The 18299-nt window shown below is 48.5% G+C and overlaps 1 protein-coding gene across 4 annotated transcripts; it reads right to left on the bottom strand.

Annotated features, from left to right (window-relative positions):
- Positions 1-2398: 2398 nt before the first annotated feature.
- Positions 2399-17500, bottom strand: REEP2 (receptor accessory protein 2). 4 transcript variants are annotated; one of them, XR_008915110.1, is made up of 9 exons: positions 16995-17212; positions 12237-12309; positions 12022-12098; positions 5851-5971; positions 5473-5586; positions 5089-5236; positions 4717-4868; positions 4408-4554; positions 2399-3970 (listed from the first exon to the last, which is right to left on the bottom strand). XR_008915110.1 is itself a non-coding variant. In XM_056811362.1 (8 exons), the coding sequence occupies exons 1-8, from the start codon at positions 17024-17026 to the stop codon at positions 4489-4491; spliced, it is 762 nt and encodes a 253-aa protein (XP_056667340.1). In that variant the 5' UTR covers positions 17027-17500; the 3' UTR covers positions 2399-4488. The 4 variants fall into 4 exon arrangements, 2 of the variants coding, with proteins under 2 accessions (XP_056667340.1, XP_056667339.1); XR_008915111.1 differs by having other exon boundaries at positions 4717-4847; positions 16995-17205; XM_056811362.1 differs by having other exon boundaries at positions 2399-4554; positions 4717-4847; positions 16995-17500.
- Positions 17501-18299: the final 799 nt, after the last annotated feature.

The following is an 18299-nucleotide window of genomic DNA, read 5'->3' as shown; positions in this document are numbered from 1 at the left end:
GTAAAGATGGCTTCATTCACCATCAGCCATCACCAGGGCAGGGCTGAGTAGCAGGGTGGAGACTGTGAAGTAACAGGGATTTAAATTAGACACAGGAAAGGACTTCCTGGTTATCTTGCATTAGTAGCTAGAGCCTATCAGAGCTTCTCCCTCTTTGGGAATCTTTCTGAAAAGAAAAGATATTGCTTTCCCCCACCCCCAAACTTGCATCTGAAACCAGAGGGGTGCTACAGTGCTCCGAGGCAGAGGGTGAAGGGAATGACCTTCATGAACCTGTTTAACCCCAGGGATTCCAAAGGGAGTCTTCCCAACACGTTCCTCCAGTCTGCTCTATTGACTCACTCCAAAGGGTTTCCTCAATTCCTCTCAGCATAGCTTAGGTGAGAAAACTTCCCTGCCCATTCTAAATAACTGAGGAAACTGGGAAAGTCTCTCCTGATGCTCTGGAATTAGTGTGTGTGACGTTCTGAAGGGCAGGTCCTGGTAATCCTGAGAGGCCTTGTGGAGAATTTCTCCATTTCTTTTCTGTTGTTCTTCCCCAATCTCCTCTGTCTGGCCCTGTTGGGAGGTCTCTCCCCACTAGGCTTCCAGAGGAAAAGGTGCTGTCTCTGATTACAACCTCAGATAATAGTGAAAAGGGCACCCCACTCCACTGTCCCTGCCTTAACCACTGCTCTTATCTTCTCTTTTCTGATATTTACAGTCCTCATTCTTTATCTCCTTTAGACCAAAGCCCAAAACCTGTTTTGAATGTTTCCCTATTTCTAGGTTTTTATCCCACCCATTCCCTCCAACAAGATTTTTGCTTCTTATGCCAAAATCCTTTCCAAGGTTCCCTTCCCAGGATGACTCCCTCAGGACCCAATTTTCTTCCCCACCTCTCTTCCTTTTCTAGCTCTGGGTCCCCTTTCCTGTTGGCTTTTCCTTCTCTTTTGGGGTGTCTCCACAGCCCAATTGAGCCCCATTCTGTCTGGACCTGCTCCTGGCCCCAGGGAAAGGTGTCTCTGTCCCTTCTTTCTAGACCCATAGCTTAGTTATCTCCTGGGGCCGCCTCCTCTGACCGTTCTTTCCCTCCAAACCCCCATTGCCTCCATCTTGCTCACTGTTTCCCCTCCCCCGGGTTTATATTTCCTTATCATCTGCTTCTCTCTCATCTGTCTGTCCCCTACTCCAGTCCCAAGCCCATCTTCCCCTGTTGTTCTCCATGCTCTAGGCCTAACTCTGTCCTCTTCAGCTTCTTCCTGTTCTGGGCCTTCAGTATTCCCACTGCCTCTCTGGCTTTACCTACAGCCTCCCATTTCCCTCCCAATCAGCTGGGGTTGGAGGGAATGAGATTCTAACTCTGCCCAATGGCCCTACCCCAACTCTTCTCCTTTCTCTTCACACCCATCTTTCTCTCTGGACTTCATTCTCAGTTCTAGCTCTAGATGTTCCTGGGCTCATTTCCCACGGGTGTCTCTCTCCTCCTGTCCCAGGACATTCTGGACATGAAGGCCCTGCCTCCCTTTGCCCCATGGCCTGCTTTTCCAATGCCCTCCCACCAGCAGGGCCTCCCAGAGGTTTTGGTCTTTGTTCTTAGAATTTCAGCTGTAGCCATTTGAGAGCTGCGCTGCCTCAGCATTCCCACTGCCAGCCTTGCCCTCCTGCCCTCTCTCTGACATGTCTCCCCCCCTTGGGGGAGGGAAATGGGGAGATTCCTTTGTACATACCAGAGGAGAGACTGTTGCAATTCCCTAGACAATCTGTTTCAGGGACTCACTTCCCTTGTTTTAAAATCAATATTAAGTATCAGTTCTGAGGCAGAAGAGAGATAAGGGCTAGGCCACTGGGGTTAAGTGACTTGCCCAGAGTCACATAGCTAGGAAGTATCTGAGGCCAATCTGGACCTCCCGGCCCTTTATCCACCGAGCCACCTAGTTGTCCCACTTTCCTTCATTCTTGAATAGTCCTCATGATATCTGACTTAAATCCCTCCTGCTGCACATCTAGGTCTCAGGAGATGAGAATAAGTGGATCACCTCTTAGATGTGTCATAACCACTCTCTAGCGTCATGTGTTCCGCATTGCACATTTCTCCTTGGGGTCTGTTTGGTCATTGATATGGACCAAACAGCTCAGTTCCTCCAGGCTTGCTGTGTATCAGTGAACCTAGGTGGGGCCCAATAAGCTGCTTTCTCCAAGGCTGGGCCCATCAAACATGGCCCCAAAGATGACCATTTGTTATCTTCTTGGGGAAGACCTGACTAGGGGTGTTTGAGTTGGGGAGCAGAGTTGGTTCCCCTTGTCTTTCCTCTGGCCTACATACCCAGACTCAATTACAGGACAATCATTGCTTTTCTCCCCAAGCCTGCCTTCACCATCCCTTCCTTTTGGGCTGGGGAACAAAGAGACAACAAGGTGCCCAATTTTAGTTTATTGGTTCATCCCATGGCCAAGGGTCCAAGCTCTCCCTCCACAAGCCTTTCCTTCCTTCAGTTCCCTGGATGCATGAACACACACACCACATGCACACACATACATACATACATACACATATATTTATATATACACACATGCTCCCCAACTGACTCTACCTCTGGGAGACCTAGGATAGAATTTTTAAAATCCTCCTGGCCTGGGGTCAGTTCAGTATAAACTCTTCTGGGGAAAAGGATAGGCAAGAGCTAAAAGTTAAATTTAGGGCAGGGAAGGAAGGGAGAGGCTCCACAAATCCACGCCTTGCTCCCATTACCAGCTCCTTCTATGGATAAGGGTCCCCTAGGAGTCTCAGCTCCCTGTTCTCTCCTTCCCAATAGAACTCTAGTAGGAATGAGCTTGCAGAGATGAGAGGGGAAGTCAGCACAGTGGTCAGAACTTGGGAAGGCCTCCTGCCCTTCTCATGCCAACCTCATAATTCCCCTATGGGCAAATAGGAGCTGGGGCTGTGGTGGGGTGTCGGGGTAGGTTTGGGGATGAACCCATGGCAACTAGAATAAGAATTCCTGGACTTTGGGGGAGCACCAACTCTATGGCTGACCCCACCACTGGGATGAAGCGGAAGGGGGTAGGAAAAAACATGGGGATTCCTGCCCACAGATACGAAGACAATGGGAAGACAATGGTTGAACCCGAGAGACCCAGAGATAAAAGTCCCAGACCCAAAGAGCAGCATGTGCGTGTGTGTAAATACACAATCCAAGTGCCTTCTTCCTCTTCCCAGCTCAGGACGAGAGCACATAACTGGGACATGCATGTGTCCTGGCAAAAACACATACTGTCTTTGTCCTGCCCCATGCAAGGATTCCCACTTAAAGCCATCACACACACACACACAATTGCTCAGGCCCTCTATTCACTCATGGATCTTCCACCCTCCCACCCCATGCCCAAGTCAGTCTCTGTTATTGGGCTTCTCCAAATGTCCCAAGGGATTCTTCTCCCCCACCCCCCATCCAAGGAACTAGATGAATAGAAACTGGGGAGGGGGAGAGTTGAGAAGGAAAAGGGGAGGAAAAGAGGGATTATTCAAGGAAATGGCCTCTGGGAGGAGAGCAAAGCAAAGGGTTGATTCAGGGAGGCCCAGATCTCCCTCATCCCCCCCAAAACACCACAAAACAAACCCCATGGGCTACTATTAGTGAGGGCTTTCAGTGGGAAATTGCTCCTTCTCTTCATCCCTTTCACTCTAGAGGCTTTATGTCCAAGTGTCCTTACTCTCTCCACTTTCAGTGGAGGAGGAGAAGTTTTCTAGGGGCCCACCATCCCGTATTTCTGCCAGTCTCCATCAACCCGAGGACAAGGGGCAGCCAAGTCTAATAAAAACAGGGATGGGGAGGAGGGGCAGGATCTGTGAGGTAAGGCCCTCAGCCCCTCCCCCCATAGCATGCCATGGCATCCAGCAAGGCACTAAGTGGGTTGAAGTGGTGGTGGTGGTGGTGGTGGTGGTGGTGGTGGTGGTGGTGGTGGTGGTGGGGTCGCTCAAGAAGGAAGGCTAGAAGGACAGAGACAAAGGAGAGATGCTCTAATGGATTCCCTGATGTGGCTTTGTCCTAGAGACAGACAGACACACACACAGACGCACACGTCCTTCAACTGTCAAGCCTCCAACCCAAAAGGCCCCAAATGCTGTCATTCTAAGGGGGCAGCGGAACAACCCCCTCCATTCCCTCCCTTCCCCAGTCTTGGCCCAAGTGTTCCCAAACCAGTGGTCCAAAGTAAGAAAAAGCCTGCCTCCAGTCATCTTACTATAAATAAGTCCCAGACCTGCCCACCAGCCCTGGTCAGACGCCTCCCACAGGCAGCATCTCACATCGAGGTCCTCTCACTTGCTCAGGGAGAGAAAGGGGCAGGGGCAGGGGCAGGGGCAGGGGCAGGGGTGGCTCCCATGAGGGCATGCCTGAGGACACAGACCCCCGGAGTTGCCCTCACCCTGGGGCCCCCTCAATCTAGGAAGCAGCGGCTGTTCTGTTCTAGGGTCTCTGTGCAGAGGTGGCAGGACGGAGGCTCACATCAGGCTGTCTCCCCCCCACTTGTAGGCTTCTTCTTGGGGCGGGTCTTCAGTGTCTTGAGGACTGGCTGTAGGGGAAGGACTGGGTTTAGCTCTGGGGAGGTAGGATTTTCCTCATGGCCTTTTCCCTTTCCCTTGGCTCCATGCTGGGACCTGAACTGAAGTCAGAAAGGCCCAGGATGGGGCTTTAAGGGTAGGGGGTGGGGTAGCCAAAGGTCCCTGGGCCTCACCTCAGTTTTTGGCACTTTCTTGATTGATTTGACCCGCTTAGCAGTCTTGTCCCCCAAGTCATCTTCAGAGGCCTCTGTTCGTGTGTCTGACTGGCTCCCACTTGAGGACCGGAGGCTCAGGCCAGCGTCATCTGGGGAAAGGCAAAGTGAGGCTGGAAGCAAGGGGGAAGATAGGCTCCTGGGGGAAACTAAGGCACCATTCTAGGAGCCTCCCCCCACCCCACCCCCACACACGTGAGGCTCATCTCCTTGCAGCCCCTCTGGCCCTGGCCCTCTCTTGCCCTTCCTCTCTGACTGGAGGGCTTCTCTACAACCTGGGTGCCACCCCCTTCACTTTTCCCCACAGCTCCTTCCAGCCCTGCCAGGTACTACCCAAGTCTTCAATGGGATCCAGGAGGCCACTGGCTGAGGATCGGAGGCGGGCATCAGGGCCATGCAGGGGCAAGGCTTCGTCATCTCGGATCAGCGTCAGGTCTTGCATGCTGAAGCTTCTCAGCTTTTCTGACAACACTCCCTGGCCCTGTGCAGGGGATACACACGTGCTCAGGGAGGGAAAGTCCTCCAAAAGACATGCTCACTGAGATGGGGCACAAACTTTCCTCAGAGAGCCCATTGGGAGAGAAGAGTAAGAGTTAAGTTGATGGTGTTTAGGAGGCATTATGGAGAGGGGCCATCTGGGGAAATGCTCCCACATCTGGAGAGGGCAGAAGCTCCAGGCTCCAAGAGCCCACGTCCTGACCGCTGTCCCTCCATTACCTTGGTGGCTGCAGTGACTGCAGCATTGGCCGCCAGGTTCAAGCCCCTTTTGCCCACCCTCATCATGGTCTCGTAGCTCTTGTCCCGGGCCTGGGTGATGTATTCATCAATTTCCTGCAGCAGGGGAGAGGGAAGGCGGATGAGAGGTCCCGTCCTGAGTTATGGAGCCCTTGCCTCCACGACCCACCCAGGGACAATGGCTAGGGCCCCCGTGGAGAGCCACTCTGCATGCCTCAGCCCCCTGAGGCTGCTGGCTCATGCAGTGGCTCCCAGGGGTTCCACAGAGCTCCCCTCTCTCCCTCTCCCATCTTGGACAATGACTCAGGAGAGCAGGTCCATGGGGATGAAAGGGGGAAGGGAAAGTCAACAGGGTCAAACCTTCTCCTTGTTGGAGAGTGTGGGATGCACAAACTTCCGATAGAGCACACTGGAGCCCTTGGTATATGGAGACAGCAACCAGATCACAAAGGCAATTTTCAGCTCAAAGTAGAAAGGGAACCTGGGAGGAAGCCAAGACATGCATTAAAATGTTGGAGAGTGGAGAGAGCCCTTGATATGGCGCCAGGTAACCTGGGATCTAGCCTTCCTTCCATCTCCAATTGCTATGTGGCCTTGGGCAAGTCCCCTTCAAGCATCTGGAAGGCTGTCATGAAGGAGAGGCATCAGACTTGTTTTGTTGGGCCTCAGAAGGTAGAACTAGGAGCATCCGGTAGAGGCTGCAAAGACTGAAGCCTGGGGCTTGACCTAGCAGCTTGGTGGCATAGTGAACAGAAGTGGACTCAGGAAGACTTGAGTTCAAATCCTAACTCAGATGTAACCCAGTGTAACCCTGGGCAACCTCTCTCGGCCCTAGTTTTCTCATTTGTAAATTAGGGATAAGAATAGCTGATCTCTCAGGGTTTTATGAGATAACAGATGTATTGCAAACTTTAAAGCCTTTTCTAAATGCTAGCTATTATCATTAGCAGTTAAAGCTGTCCAAAAGTAGAATTGGCCACTTGGGCCTTCCTTCTTACTGTGATCACCCCTCTCTCCTCAGAAAGCCTTTTCCAGGCAATCAGCGCTACACTGACTACACTCTCCCTGCTGCCTGAATGATTCCTTGGTGAATCACTTCAACTTTACCCTGTCCTCCTTTCTTTAGTCCTTGGCCCCTTTAGCCTGTTGATGATTTTGCCCTACCGAGTCTTAGCCTTGGATTACTTCCTCTGTCTGATACCCTCACTTCTATTCGTGTGCTGTTGAATTAAGCTAGAGATTGGATCCACAAATGTTACATAAACTCAACTAGGTCCACCCCCTCAAACCTTCAGAGTTCCCCTTCCCTTCACCCTGTCTCTGCTGAGAACCTTGTCCTTTTTCATGGAGGCCTTTGAATGAGAGTTTCCTCTTTTCCCCATCTTCTCATTTCAAATAACATGGATGTTGGATGCCTTCTGCCACTATTTCTTCCTTCATCTCTATCTCTTATCCCTTCTCTTTGCCAAGACAAGCTTGTGTTCACGCATAAGCAATCCCACTCTTTCTCCTCTTCTCCAGCAAATTGCTCTCCCTTCTTCTTTCTCCTTCATTGGCAGTCTCCCTGTCTCCTTTCCTGCTCAAAACTCTCACTTGAGGTGACCTTCCTCATTAGTTAGCATCTTCTCTTTCATGGTTAAACTTCTTGAGAAAATGGTCTATAACTGAAGACTCCCTTTCCTTTACTTCTCATTCTTTTCTTAACTCTCTGCACTCTGGCTTCTATGTCATCATTCAACTTAAACTTCTTCAGGGATTCTGAACCCCAGTAGGCCATCATCCAAACTCCCCACCACCCAATTCCTTATTCCCATCCCTAACTGCCAAACACTAACCTCCCCTTCCACTGTATTCTCTGGAATGCCTATTCCATAGGCAGCAAACTTCCCTTCATCATAAATTGTTAGCTCTTTCATTCCTTCTATCTTTTAGCTATCAGTGAAACTGGGCTTCTCCCTAATAACATAGCCTCCCTGGCTACCTTTCCCAGGGACTGGCTATACATTCCCCTCATATTACTGACCATTGACTATTTCTTGCTCCCTATTGCCTCATCAAAGTTTTCTCCCTACCCCTATCATTCAGTAACCTCTCCTTTGAAGCTGATGTTCTTCATCTCTATCACCCAAAAAAGATGCTATTGATTCTAAGTCACTCCTCTTCCTTTCTCAAAACATACAGTACATGGCTTACAACTTTTCTCCCCAACTTATGCCCTTATACTAGAAAACTTTGATGTACACACTGATTCTTCCTCAAACACCCTAACCACTTAGAGTTTCTCTTTCAAACTTTTTCAACTTTCCTCAAACCTCTTATGGCCTCCTTTTTTCCTCCCATTCTTCCAACTGAGGAATTTGCCTCATGTTTTATAGAAAAAAAAATTGAGGCTATTTAAGGTGAACTCTGCTTCACATGATGAGGTGATCTTACTCTTTGTCTGCTCAACAAATCCAATGACATTCTATTATTTCCCCTCTTTCACTTGTTTACAATATCTCCCTCTCAACTGATTCATTCTCTGTTGCTTATAAAAATGCCTATGTATCTCCCCAATCCTGGAAAAACTCTCACTTGATCCTTCTATCCCTGTTAATAATTATCATCCTATACCTCTTCTGCCCTCTGTAGCCAACCTCCTCTTAAAAATCTGTCTACAACTGGTGCCTTCGCTCTCCCTCCCTTCTGTCACTGTCTAATCTGGCTTCTGATCTTATCATTCCACTGAAACTGTTCTCTCTAAAGTTACTAATGATCTTAGTTGCTAAATCCAATAGTGATTTCCCAAACCTCATTCTCCTTGACCTCTCCTCAACCTTTGACATTATGGATCATCCTCTCCTCTTGTTTTTCAGGATATTGTTTTCTCCTGGTTATCCTCTCAACCATTAGATCATTCCTTCTCAGTCAGTCTCCTTTGCTGCATCTTCACTCTCTCAACTGTAGGTATCCCAAAGAGGTCTGAACTCAGTTCTCTGCTCTATTCCCTACATACTACTTCACTTGGTGATAACACATCAGATCTCATGGATTTAATTACCATCTCTATGCTGAGGATTCCCAAATCTACTAATCCTTCTTCAACTTTTCTGCTAACCTCCAATTGCTTTTCAGACATCTCAAAATAAGTGTCTCATAGACATATTAAACTTACTGTGTCTAAAACTGATCTAATTATCTTCTTAAATCTTTCCTACCTTCTCCCTTCCCTATTATAGGAGAGGGCAACATCAAACCCATGGTCCCTCAGACTCATGACCTAGTAGTTATCCTTGACTCCTCACTATCCTCCTCATCTCTCCTCTGACACTGCCACCACTTTAGTGCAGGCCCTGGTCAGCTCATGTCTGGACTATTATTAATAGCCCAATGGTGGGTCTACTTAGCACAAGTGTTTCCCCAGCCCAATTCACCCTTCATTCAAGTCACCTAAATGATTTTCCTAACGTGCAGATCTAGCCTCATCATCCCCTGCTTAGTAAAGTTCTTATAACCTCAAGGATAAAATGCAAACTACTGTTTGGTGTTCAAAGCCCTTCTTAACCTAGTCCTGATTCTACCTTTCTAGTCTTCTCCTGCCTTATTTCCTATCACATACCCTTTGATCCTTTGCCATTGATCTCTTGGCTGTTCCACAAATAAGTCACCTAATCTTTAGGCTCTTGGCATTTTCTCTGGCTATCCAATGCCTGATATGCTTTCCCTCCTCCATTCTGATTACTAATCTTGTTGGCTTCCTTGAAGTCCCAACTAAAATCCTATATTCTACAGGAAGACTTTTGTAACTCCTCTTAATTCTAATGCCTTCCTTCTCTTAATTCTTTCCTATTCATCCTGTGTACAGTTTGTTTGTACATATCTGTTTCCAACATTAGATTGTGAGCTCCTTGAAGGCAAGGCCTATCTTTTGCCACTTTTTGTATTTTCTATTCCCAGCATTTAGCATAGAGCCTGGTACCCATTAGGTACTTAAAAGTTTGATGACTGATCTCATCATTCAACTCAAACTTCTTTCTCCAAAGTTATCAGTGATCTCACAATCACCAAATGCAATGGCCTTTTCTCAATTCTTATCCTTCTTGACCTCTCTGCAGCTTTTTGACATTACCCTCTTCTTTTTGATATTTTATTCTCTACATTTTCATGACCCTGCTCTCCTGGTTCTCTGCCCACCTATCTGATTGCCTGTTTTGGTCTCCTTTGCTGGATTTTCATTTAGTAGGCATCCACTAATCATGGGTGTCTCCCCTAGGCTCTGTCCTCTATAACTATTTCCCTTGGTGATCTCATCAGTCATCCAGGCTCACAACCTAGGTGTCCTCCTTGGCTCTTCCCCCCAGAGCAAATCAGGCACCAAGGGCTGTTGATTTTTCCTTTGTAACATCTCTGATCTATGCTCCCTTCTCTCCTCTGATTCTTCCACCACTGTTCCAGGCCCTATCACTTTGCACACTGATGACTTCAATATCTGACTGGTGGGTCTCCCCTGAGTCAGGTCTCTGTTCCTCCAGGCTATCCTCCCCTGGCTATCCAATGGGTGTACCTAAAGCCCTGCTCTCTAGCTAGCATGTTCGCACACACAGACACAGACACAGACACACCCTCCTTCCCCAATTCAACAAACTGCTGGCTTTCTATTGCCTCCAGGATCAAATAGAAGATTCTCTGGCTTTTAAAGCTCTTCATAATCTTGCCCTTCCATTCTTTTCTAGTTCTCTTACAGCTACTCCTCTTCATGAACTCCACAATCCAGCAACACTGACCTCCTGGCTAATTTTGTAGACCAGCTTTATCTCCAGTCTCTGCATTTCACGGACTGCCCCCAAGCTAGGAACCCTTTCCCTCCTCATTTCCATATCCTGGGTCCCCCTCAGTTTCTTCAAGTCTCTTTCTAAAGTCCCACCTTTGGCCAGAAGCCTTTCCCAGGCTTCCTTAGTTCTAGTTCATTCCTCTATGGCTATCTCCAATTTAGAGAGCTTGCTCGTTGTTTCTGGGAAAGTCCCACTCACCTATGAGGAGTTCCTTGAGATCAGGCCTGTTTTTGCCTGTCTTTCTTTGTGCCCCCAATGGCTAGCAAATGCCGAGGACAGGAGGTGCTTCTTCAATGCTTGTTGACTTGCCTTGATGTAGGGAGTAGTGTGTTTACCCAACATTGGGGGTTCTTGTGGAGGCAGCATAGCTACATGTTGGGAAGACTGTAGTAGTGAAGATTGTTGGACAGGTATGAGCTATTTCTGAGGGCCTGCAATTCATATCATCCTAGTGCCAGCCCTAGAAAGGACTCAGAAACTATGTAGTTCAACCTTCTTGTTTTACAGATGAGAAAACTGAGGCTGGGGTGTGTGAAGTGACTTGCCAAAGTAGTAATTTGTATACGTAGTAAATTTTCAGAGGGAGGCTTTGAGTCTAGGCATCTAACTTTAGGTTTGTTGCTCTTAAAAAAAAAAAAGAAAATCTTACTTTCTCACTTAGAATCAATACTAAGTTCCAGTTCCAAGGCAGAAGAGTGGTAAGGGCTAGGCAGTGGGGGTCAAGTGACTTGCCCAGGGTCATACAGCTAAGAAATATCTGAGGTCATATTTGAGCCCAAGACCTGCTGCCTCCAGGCCTTGCTCTACATCCTCTGACACACCTAGCTGCCCCTCAATGCTTTTTTCTAAAGGCTGTTAGAGTGTATAGAAGGCAGTCAAGTGGTCTAATGGATAAAATCCTATGGCCTGTGGTCAAGGAGATCTGAGTTCAAATACAGCCTTAGTACAAACTACTATATGGCCCCGGGCAAGTCACATAACCTTTGTCTGCCTCAGTTTTCTCATCTGCAAAATGAGAATATTAATAGTACCTGCCTCCCAGGGATGTTATGAAGATTAAATGAAGGGCAGGTGGGTGGCTTAATGGATAGAGAAAGCCTGGAGATGGATTAAAATCTGGCCTTAGACACTTCCTAGCCATGTGACTCTGGGAAAGTCACTTAACCCCCACTGCCTAGTCCTTACTGTACTTCTGCCTTAGAACTGATACTTAGAATTGATTCTAAGACAGAAGATAAGGGTTTAAAAATTATATTAAATGAGAGAATTGTTACAGCACAGTGCCTGGCACACAGTCGGTGCTTAATAAATGTTCAATTCTTTCCTTTTTTCCCCACTGTAACATGTTTCTTCTGAGTAATTTATCCTTTCTGAGTCTCAGTATCTTTACCTGTCTAATGGCAGTAATAATTCTTGCCCTGCATAATCTCTCAAGGCAGTTATAATGATCTATTGAAGGATCTAAAAGGGTTTGGAGAAGCATAAAATGCTAATGCAAACATGAAATGACCATTATTATTGTTATAGTAAGAAAAGGAAGGTGATGAGGGCTTGTACTGAGTACAGGAGCTCCAGAAAATTTTCCTAAAGTGACTGTAGAGGCTCCATCATCTGTCTGCCTCCAGAGAGCCGGGGTAGATGGGTGGGATTCTTTATGTAAGGGAGCCTGAAGAATATTGGGAAGGGGGTTTGGGAACATCCGGGTGGGGGCAGTGCTCACCAGGACAGCACAATATCGGTGAGGGTCTCAGCAGTGGTGAAGAAGGCAAATACTATCCAATACATCATCCATTTCACCTGTGGGCACAGCAGGACGTGTGGGTGTGGGAGGAGTCATGAGGGTCACACCTTCCCCATCCCCAGTTCCCCGTCCCACTCTGGCCCCGAGGGTCATCCTCACCCCCCACGTGGGAGGTGGGAGCCCCATGCACTCACATATTCCTTCACATTTTTTGTCTTGACCGCCTTATAGGATGAGTAAGCTGGGTAGAGTGTGCCAAAGATCAGCCTGGGGAGAGGCAGAGACAATCATTGTGATTCCCAGCCCAGCTGAAGCCCTTCTTCAACGACCACAAGCCTCCCTTCCCAACAGCTTCTGCCTAGGGATCTACAGGAGCAGAAAGATCTTCTGGGATCTTCTCAGGCAGGGTGTGATTCTCAACCTAGGATCCATGACATTGTTTTAAAAACATATTTTTCTTGGGTTCAATTCTAGTCTCAGATACTTCCTAGCTATGTGACCCTGGACAAGTCACTTAACTCTCATTGCCTAGCCTTGTGCTGGTGAACTTATGGCACATATGCTAGGGGGGGGGCTGCTCCCTTCCCCCCTCTTCACAGGTTCCTGAGGACATTTCTCCCATCACCCACCCTTTGCCCAGCAGCCCCTCCTCTGTCTGGGGTAAGGTAGGGCTCACATGAGTTGTGAGAATTGCAGTTTGGGCACTCAGTCTCCAAAAGGTTTACCATCACTGCCCTTACTGCTCCTGCCTTGGAACCAATACTTAATATTGCTTCTAAGATGAAAGGTAAGGGTTTCAAAACAAAACAAAACAAAAACCCATATTTTGATAATTCCTTTTCAATATAATTGGTTTTCTTTGCAATTCTGCTATTTTATGCATTTAAAAATAGCATTCTGGGAAGGGTTCCATAGACTTCACCAAACTGCCACAGGGAGATATGACATAAACAAGGCTGAAAAACCCTGCTCCAGGGGGAAAGTATCAACATATTTCTTTGGGGCTGGGTAGGTGGTAGGAATGAGAGTGCCAGGAGGTGCTCTAGTAGCCAGTCTGAGGGCCAGGGCCAGAGCCACTGCCCATCTTTGCTCAGACTTGCCAGCTAGATAGATCACATCCCTCAGCTCAACCCCCGTGAAACAATTCCCTGGGGCCAGAGGATTCCTCTTTTCTATACAATCAGTCCAGCATACCCATCTCCAAGTCCCAGGAGGTATGTGCTGGAGCCAGCTGGAACTAACTCACAGAGCTGGTTGAATTTTCAGAAAGAATTTACAACCCAGAAATTTAGAAACACCACAATTTAAGGCTTGATTTATTGCTTTGTAGATTGTCTAGACTTAATAAAGTGAAAAAGAAAAAATTAATGATACAACTCAAACTTGAAAGTGTATTTTCAAGGTCCCCCCCCTTTCTTTCTTCCTTTTTTTCTTGAAAGCCAGACATTAAAACATTTGCTCCTGTCCTTCCCTGGGCATTGTCTAGGAGAGGAAAGTAGGAGACAGCTCTTCAATAGAACTGGACACCTTTGGGTCTGGAACTCAATGCCTTTTTACAGTCAAAGGGCCTGAGATGATCCCAAGGACTTGGGAGTCACAGGGTACTATTGGAGAGTAGGAGGCCTAGGAGGAGGGAAACAATCTGGTATTGGGGCCTGCTTGGTTCATGTTTAATATACACTAATTCCTGTAGTTCCTCCCAACTTGTTAATCCTTCCCCTGCCCACTGCTTTGCCTTTATATATTTTATATTCATTTCTCTAGGCATGTCTCCATGTAGTGTGATGGTAGATAGAGAGGTGGCCATGGAGATAAGAAGTCCTAGGTTCAAGTCCCTTCTAGTGTCTGTGTATTCTTGGGCAAGTAACTTAACCTTTCAATTCCCTAGGCAACCCTTTGCTGTTGTCATTATTTTTAAACCCTTAACTTCAGTCTTAGTATCAGTTCAAAGACAGAAGAACAGGAAGGGTTAAGTGACTTGCCCAGGGTCACACAGACACTATGTTAGAGATGAGACTTGTCTGAGGTCAAATTTGACCCCAGGCCTCGTCCTCTATCCACTGCACTACCTGAATTCACCCTGTGGCAAGTCTTTAAGAGTACAAGTTGCAGCAAAGATGCCAAGATGCACTGGTAGAAGGAGTTTCTTCTCTGGGGAGTTCCTGGGTACCACTGAGATCTCAGGTCTTGTCCCTGGTTTTTCTCTTTCTCTGCATGTCATTTCCCTTCAATATAAACAAAGTTCCTTGAGAGAAAGTTCTCTCTCATTTTTGTCTATGAAGCCCAATCTCTGACACATGGAAGGTACTTAATAAATGCTTGCTGAATGATCACAATGACAAGCCCCTGGTGGTGTCCAAGGGACCAAAGAGCCAGTTAACCTCCTAGGGACCTGGGGCAAAGAAAACTAGGAGAGAAGAGAACTGTCAGAAGGTGTACTGGAATAAGTGAAAGCAGAGGATTGGGCGGGTGGATGGGTGCCATTTGCGGTGGGGATGGATGGGGAAGAAACAGAGTATCATAGCCACACAGACCAACTGTGATCTTGTTCCTGGGACCTTCAGAGGAAGCCTCAGAACGGTTCCCCGAGGTATATGTCTTCCCTTCTTTTAGAACTGAGGTATCCTAGCTTCCCTGGCAGTGGGGGGGGGGGGGGGGGGGAGGCAAGGAAAAGGACAGCTCAGCTAGGTAAACAGAAAGGGACAATGACTGGCCCAGGCAACCAAAGCAGGGCTAGCTAAGAAGAGGCACCATTCAGGATTCCCCTAAACATTTATCTATGAGCTCATTGATTCAACAATCATTTATTAGGTGTTGAAATTTGGGTTCAAATCCCCCCTCTGACCCTCAATGGCCTTGTGACTAAACAAATCATCACAGACAAGACAAATCTAAAACCTCAAATTGCAGGGATGGTGCCATTCTACCTTTGGGAGAGGGAGTTTCCTTGATAAGAATCCATAGATCTAACCCCTAGCTCTAGCTCCCTAGCCCATTGTGTGCTAGGCACTATGCAAGGCTCTGGAAAATCAGACAAGAAAAAAGAAAAAAAAATCCATGTCCTCTAGGAGTTTAGAGCCTATTGGCAGAAAAATGGCATTGATAAATAAATATAAAAAATATAAAAAGTAATTGGAGAAGGAAAAACTACTCCTAACAAGAAAGGGTAGAATCTAGTGTCTGACTTCTCTTGACTCCTGCTTCTTCCTTTTCTTCTAGGCTATGAGTTAGGGGGAGAGAAGTTGAGGACACAAAAGCTGGGAATGAAGAAGAAAACACATTTTCTCTTTCTGACTTTTTAACAGCTCTGGGGACAAGTGGGTAACTGAGAGGCTGGGTCCTGCCTATTCAGTTGAATTAAGGGCTTTCTAATTCTCTTAGTTCCTTCTTGCTCCTGACTAAGCTGAGGGAGGCAACATTTCTCATCAGTGAACTTTCCTTGGACCTGGTCAATAATAAGAATTCTGGGACAGAGGAATCTGCTTAGAGATGAGAAGGAATGGCATGGGTAGGGGTAAGAGAGACTATCCATCTCTGCTTCAGTATAGTAAAAGAAGCAAATTCCTCTGCCTCACAATCCTGATTTTTCAAGGCCCCCACCATACTGTGGCTTCTGGAAGGCATGAGTCTTCCCTTTTTCTAGATCTGAGCTTACTCATCTTTCCGAGGAGTATGGGGATGGCTCAGCTAGGTAAACTGAAAAAATGTAACTTCTCTACTCAGGGTCCAAAGTCCTACCCCCTCCCCCCCCCCCAGATTGCTCTCTGTACATAACATGGAATGAAGGCCCAGAGGATTCCCTAGAGGATTCAGGTAAGCCTTAGGAGAATTTGGCCAGGCTCGGCTGCACTGAGGAAACAAATGGGAAGCCATCCCTGGACCCCTCAGAGAAGGACCCAGACCCATCAAGGGAAGCATGTTTCTGGTAGCTATCCAGAAGCAATAAGCTGCCCAAAATTCTCACTAAATTGAGGTCCAGAACCTGTTTAACTGCACGAAAAACCTAAATGCCTTTTAAATTAGGGCAACATTTAGTTCTATGGAGGGCAATCTAAATTGGCACAATGTCAAGATGGGAGAATTGTTTGGCCTCCATTTCCTTATCTGTAAGAGCCTCTGAAGTCCCTCCAAGAGCTAGTTGGTGAAATTTTTCTGCTGGCCTTTTCCACTCAAAGCCCATCTTCCACCTGGATCTCTTCCCTCACCTGACTACGTTCCTTGACTGATGCTGTCACAACCCTGGATCGAGATGGCCCTGGAGCTGTTTTCCCTTGCTTTCTGTGCCTCCCCACACCCCAGGGAGCCCACAGCTGCTTCAGCTGCTTCCTGCCGGGAGGGCTTGCGGGGTGATTTCCACCCATCTAATGGCACTCCGCGAAACCCACAGACAGGAGAGGGAGATGGAGGGAGGGAGGGTGAGAGAGAAGAGCTGGCAGCTTCCCTAGCTGGCTTGCAGGGGAGATGCTCAGGAGGGAAGCAGTGGCGGCCCAGAAGCACCCCATCTGCTTCTAAAGGGCCTAGAGATGCCTGGGAGAGGGGAGGGAACTCAAGTGCAGCCCCCTCCTCTTGTATTCTCCATTCTGGGTGGGGATGAGCTATGGGGGAGGGGGCCAGCGTAGAGAGGGGCACAAACATTCCAGTCCTGCCAGGCCTCCTTGGCTAAGTGGGAGAACTCCAGGCCTCCGGGATGGGGGGATGAGGACCCCTCGAAAAGGAGGGGTTTGGTCATCCCAGAAAATGACTTCTTTTCGACTCCTCTGAGACCCTGAAATGTCCCTAGGGGCCTTCCTGCCCCACGGCCCTCTAAATACCCCCATCCTTGGATACCCTTTTTCACCTGCCCCCTAATTACCCCGTCTCCATTCCCCCCCCCCCCCCCCCCCCGCCCCATCCCTCCAGTCCCTCACCAAGACTCCGCATCCCTTCTCCGCCCCCGCCCCGCCCCTACTCACACCACCAGGCGAGAAATGATCCAGGACACCATGGCGGGGCCGGGCCAGGTGTGCTCCCCAAGAGCGCCTGGATCCGTGGGCCGGGGCCCCGGGACTGGAGGATGGAGAAGCCCGAGCGGGCGAGCTGGGCAGCGACAGCCGTTAAAGGGGAGGTTCCTGCAGCAACCGCGGGGCCTGCGGGCGGCAGCGGTGGCGGCGGCGGCTCTTAAAGGGGAGGCCGCTGCTGTCGGCGGCCCCGCGCCCGCCCCTCCCCCTCCCCCCTCCCCTGCACCTGCTCTGCTAGGTCCAACCCAGTGCGGGCCGGGCCGCCCTCTTGGATGTCTCCTTACATTGGGATAATCCGTTACCAGATTCTACCACCTCTCCACGACTCTGCCTGGAACCCCTTTTATTTTCTGGCTCGATCACCCCGGTTTTCCCTTCCTTTCCCTCTGGGGACTTTCTGCAGATTTCGAGATCATCTCCCCCCCCCCCCCCCCCCCCCCCGGTCCCTCCCCTCCCGACCTGGTCTTCAGGAGCTCCAGTCAAATTCCTGCCCACTCCCCTCCCCTGCCCCACAGTGGGGCCACATCCACCCTGAAACCTTAGCCCGGTCTCCCACCTCCGGGGAAAGTCTACAAGCGTTTATTAAACACAATAGGTCAGGCACTGTGGCAAGGGTTGTGCTCCTATCAGAGCTATAGATCTGTGCAGCTTTCTGGGAACCTAAGCCCAGTCAGGTAAAGGATTTTGGAGCTGGAGTCCAGGGCCCGAGTTCAAATTCTTGCTCTGGTATTTGTTCCCCGTGACATTGGGCAAATCACTCAATCTGTGATCCAATGACGCCACAGTAAAATAGCTCAAGAAATTGTTGGTGACTTTTTATACAGAATAGAACTGACAATCCAAGGGGTTGAGCTTTTGGGGAAAGCAAATCATTGCAGAATGTGGCCTACCTTTAATATCCCAGTGGTTTGTTTTTTGGGGGGTAGGGGTGGGGTTGTGGGCTAGTGTAGTGCTGATGCTAGTCTAAAAATGCATGTTCTGAGCCAGAGGAAACAGGACTGTGCTAGGAGTATAAACAATGCAAACTTGCTTTGGAGGCGGTTGTTGGGGAGTGCTCATCCACTGACATGGGAGGAAAACTATGAACCAGGAAGTTGGTCAGAAGCAGCAATAAGGCCAGAGGATGAGCTGGGCAGGGAATCCTAGGCACTGCTCCCATCAGGCAGTACCTGCTCCAACAGCTGCCCTAATTACTAAGACATTTATAGCCAAAATGTAGGCTACCTCTCATGTTAACTTTCACTGAAGCAGCAGAATTCC

This window comes from Monodelphis domestica, chromosome 1 (genome assembly GCF_027887165.1).
Source record: "Monodelphis domestica isolate mMonDom1 chromosome 1, mMonDom1.pri, whole genome shotgun sequence".
In the NCBI taxonomy this organism is placed as follows: domain Eukaryota; kingdom Metazoa; phylum Chordata; class Mammalia; order Didelphimorphia; family Didelphidae; genus Monodelphis; species Monodelphis domestica.
Note: the sequence above shows the minus strand (reverse complement) of the source record. Positions and strands in the feature narration are given on the sequence as shown.